The sequence below is a fragment of the Haemaphysalis longicornis genome, unplaced genomic scaffold (genome assembly GCF_048455015.1).
Source record: "Haemaphysalis longicornis isolate Haplotype H1 unplaced genomic scaffold, Haemaphysalis longicornis Haplotype H1 scaffold_8, whole genome shotgun sequence".
Taxonomy (NCBI): Eukaryota; Metazoa; Arthropoda; class Arachnida; order Ixodida; family Ixodidae; genus Haemaphysalis; species Haemaphysalis longicornis.
This window is the reverse complement of record NW_027526445.1, coordinates 115,044,199-115,047,974: the sequence shown is the minus strand read 5'-3', so window position 1 is coordinate 115,047,974 and position 3,776 is coordinate 115,044,199. Positions and strand designations below refer to the sequence as shown.

The following is a 3,776-nucleotide window of genomic DNA, read 5'->3' as shown; positions in this document are numbered from 1 at the left end:
ATAAAACAAGGGTGTGTTACCTTTATTTTGCAGGCTTAGCCAATCGTGCAGCTATCTCAATCCCGAGACTACGCAAATTACGATGAGGAGACGCGGGTGATCTTGCTAGTTTGTCTTGAGCTAGCATCATGTTGCTTATCTTGTAGTAATATATAAATCTTAGCAGACCATGCGCGAACGATTGCATCCCTCATCTTGATGTGCTTAGGTAAGCTGAGCAACATATTGACCGGGCCACCGAATGGGGAAGCACTGCCGTGTCTCAATATGAAGATATCAGGTTCTTTGTAAGACGAGAGAGGCAAAAAAATTAAGCACATAAGGAAACCACACATTTTATTCCACTTTAAGCCCAATTATTTGCCTTGGTCTCGTATCCACAAAACAAGTTTAAATAAAACACATTTAATAAACTACACTGAGTTTTTCGAAAATAGACATGGTAGGTTTTTCTGGCGTCTGCAACGTTTTTTACCGTCAGGTTTGATTGAACATTTATAATAACACATACACTTAATAGATTGCTATAGAGGATGTTGCCAGAATACCAGTTGCACTGAAGCTTGCAAAAGAAAACTTCTTGGTTGCAATTTCGAAGAATTCAGTAAAGGCTTCTTTGAGAAAACCTTAACAAAAGTCAATGAGATAACGATAACTACACTGAACTTTAAACAACTATTATGACTGGTCGCATTGGTCCTTATGCTAAAGGTCGGCTAAACAATCTGTAGCGGAACTTGAAACAAATAGAAAAGTAATTTTATACATCGTTCCGGAAAACACTATAGTGTATGTTGAATGGTCACACAAGAACTTATAATAAATCTTGCTGGACCTATTGCAACAAAAACTGGATGCAAGTTCTGAAAAAAAGTAATTATAGCATCGAAGCCAGCACCGTTAAAATATTTACGCGGTATCGATGTTTCAGTGCTCGGAATAGGTTAAAAGGTCTCGTAAGCGCAAGAGCAACGGCTGCACCTCGTCTTCAACCTTCAGTCTCAGGCCGAACTCCTGTTGAAGAACCCCTATAATATCGTTTTCATCGCCAAGAAATTCTTCAGCTTCAAGGACACCGTCTCGCGACCACCGGCACAGGTGGTTGTCAATCAAGCGCAGCCAGGAACCATTGTTTTTCAAATGTCCTACGACCAACATGTGTCGCAGGCTACTCTCAGGGTGTGTTCCAGAAAACCAATTCAGGGGAACAAAGTCCAGCCAATGCTTGATATCAGCATCAACAATGTAAAGCACTTTCCAGCGTGCATGGCCAGCCCGGCCTTTGCTCGGAATTGAAATTTCCAGCGTTCCTGCGGGTAGCGGAGCGTCGAGGTGCCGGACGCGGTACGGCTCAGCGTTGCCTTTCAATGGTAGTGCACGGCAGAAACCCGTAGCCCCACTGGCGACGTCCACAAGGTACCTATGGCAGTCGTCGTCTGCAAACTGGACGCAAAGCATGAGGTGTAGCGAAGTGGTCATTAACGTTGGGTCATTGTCCGGTACGAAGAGGCGCAAGCGAGCTGACCTCAGTTGCAGGCGATATCCGAGAGCGAGGAGCAGGCGGCCGAAGAGGGAGTTCAGCTCGAAACAGGAACCTCCACGACCACTTCTAAGCACCTTGCCGAACACCGCCTCAGCGTTTAAAAGTACAGGCCGGTCGAGCAGTCGGTCGATGTTTTCAAATGGCACTCGTTCCAGATGGGCGTGGATGAGAGTGTCGAGATTATGTCTTGTCGGCTCGACGGCGTCGCCAACCCCGAGGTGTCTCAGGTACTCTTGTGCTTGCGACGTGGACAGCGGCTCCATGGGGAACTCACTCCAACCTGGTGCACATTCTGTCATGGACGAAGGATTGGGAATCCCAATGCGCCTTTGTTTTCCGTTCACTTGGATATTGGAATTGTCCATGCTGTACTTTTTCGCAGGTTGCCTCAGGTGCGCATATAACAACTCTTTGCTTGATGCGTGGTCCTTTTATATAAATGTGGTACTGTGTAGTGTATTAGCGATGTACCGCGCCCTCTACACGCCCGTGAGGCATAGAGAAAACGCAAATGTTACCACGGCTGTTCCTGTTTGAAGCAACAGAATGAACAAGTCAAACTAGGGCAATAATGCAAAGCTCTTGATCTGAAAAATAAAATAAAATAATCCCGTGCTACTACGTCGGCAACCGAGAAAGCACGGATGCCAGTGTTCGCTTTTAGATTGAAGCACTGCGTTGGGTTTACGCTGCATGGGAAATGATTAATCACTTTGTCTCATATTTTCTAGGAACCCACGTGTTAGTGCTTATAATAGGAGACGCCCGTAACTTTGCGTGCATGGGAACATCAGCAGTGACCCACGTGCATGCTTTTGGAATAGAAAACAAGCCGTCTAGCTTATTCTAATGCAGTGAGCGTTTGAACTTCAATAAACGAACCTGTGCATGTTACCTGCACTCAACATGCGAGTAACAGGTGTGCGTTTCTGCTTGTCCTGGCGGTCGAAATGATCAAAAAGACTAAAAAAGCCATGTATCAATGCGTTTTCAGGACAACACCTAAAGACAGAGCTAAAGAAAAGCCAGGCGTGTCAGACCATGAGCAGTAGCTGAAATAGCCTATAACGAATGCTCATTATCTTATCTCCCTTGCTATCTAATAATCACGGGATTTCGTCATTGCAGTAGAATAGCAAATATAGTTAATGTACAGGGGCGGTATACGTGTATGTAACACTGGAGGGTTTGTGTTTTTTATTTATTACCTTTTCAGTGAGCTGGAAATGTATTAATTAATAGTTAAAGAGTATTATTATTAAAGACTAGTATTAAAGACTATTAAAAAGAGTATTAATAGTTAAATACCTTTCACCGATTTATATACTTGACATGACATGAATTCAGTTGACTTTTCCTCGCAAAAATGTGAATTTTCAGAGAACGATAGGTGTGGTTAGGTATCTTTATAAAGGGGGGCGATTTGTTCTTTCTTCACATTTTGAGGTATGAATTTATGGTGTGCGATAGTACTTTCCTTATCCTAGATGTGTGGCGGTTGTGTGCAAAGCCCAAAATTTTAAGACAAAATCAAAAAATGTGTATGTGTGACCTTGAAGATTAAAATGTTGTTTTACATATGACATGGCGGTTAAGTATGCTGTCAAATTTAAGAGTGACATGAGAGGAATGAGTTATGTCGATCTTGTCGTCTCCAGTTGCGACAACATCTTCGTCCAGCAGTTGTGTAATCAGTGTGTCTTAACAGTTGAATTGAGGGAAGGATATGGCGGTTTTTTACTTCTTACTATTTTGTGTCTGTTTGCATCTTTATTTTCATTCCCCTTCACCTGCGGAGCTACTGTAAATTTTAAAAATATTGCACCCCCGGTCTCATGTCATCCGTGGTTAAACGCGAAGCTTTCTCGTGATGGAGCACTCTTGCGAATGTTTCTCGTGATGTTAGAGTATGTGCTATTGGGGGGGTACACACTCCGTTTCTAGAATGCCCACAGCAACTCTCTGGTGGACACTCCGTAGGCTTAACGTTCGGTCCCAAATTGGTACCTGCTTCTGGGCGTTCTCTTCCACCATGTTGAAATAAAGCGATGGTATTGACGCCATCTTCATAATGCGATGAACCCAGGTTCCATACCTTCCACGAGAAGCGTTCTTGTTTTCACTTTACCCAGGATCACTTCTCATCATCGTCAGAGAAAGTGGGCTTTCCTTCATTGGCTGTTGGCCTACAACGGTATCAGTGAGGACACTGTATCACTCCCCACACTCGATT

General features: G+C 43.7%; 1 protein-coding gene across 1 annotated transcript; it reads right to left on the bottom strand.

Moving 5' to 3' along the window:
* Nucleotides 1-927: 927 nt before the first annotated feature.
* LOC144148448 (arylamine N-acetyltransferase / N-hydroxyarylamine O-acetyltransferase-like) lies at nucleotides 928-1,908 on the bottom strand. Its single transcript, XM_077679985.1, has one exon. It carries the CDS (start codon nucleotides 1,906-1,908, stop codon nucleotides 928-930), a length of 981 nt encoding a protein of 326 aa, XP_077536111.1.
* Nucleotides 1,909-3,776: the final 1,868 nt, after the last annotated feature.

Bases quoted from the DNA above. Each gene is read 5' to 3' on its own strand.
- LOC144148448 (XM_077679985.1), bottom strand. From the start codon at position 1,908: ATGGACAATTCCAATATCCAAGTGAACGGAAAACAAAGGCGCATTGGG.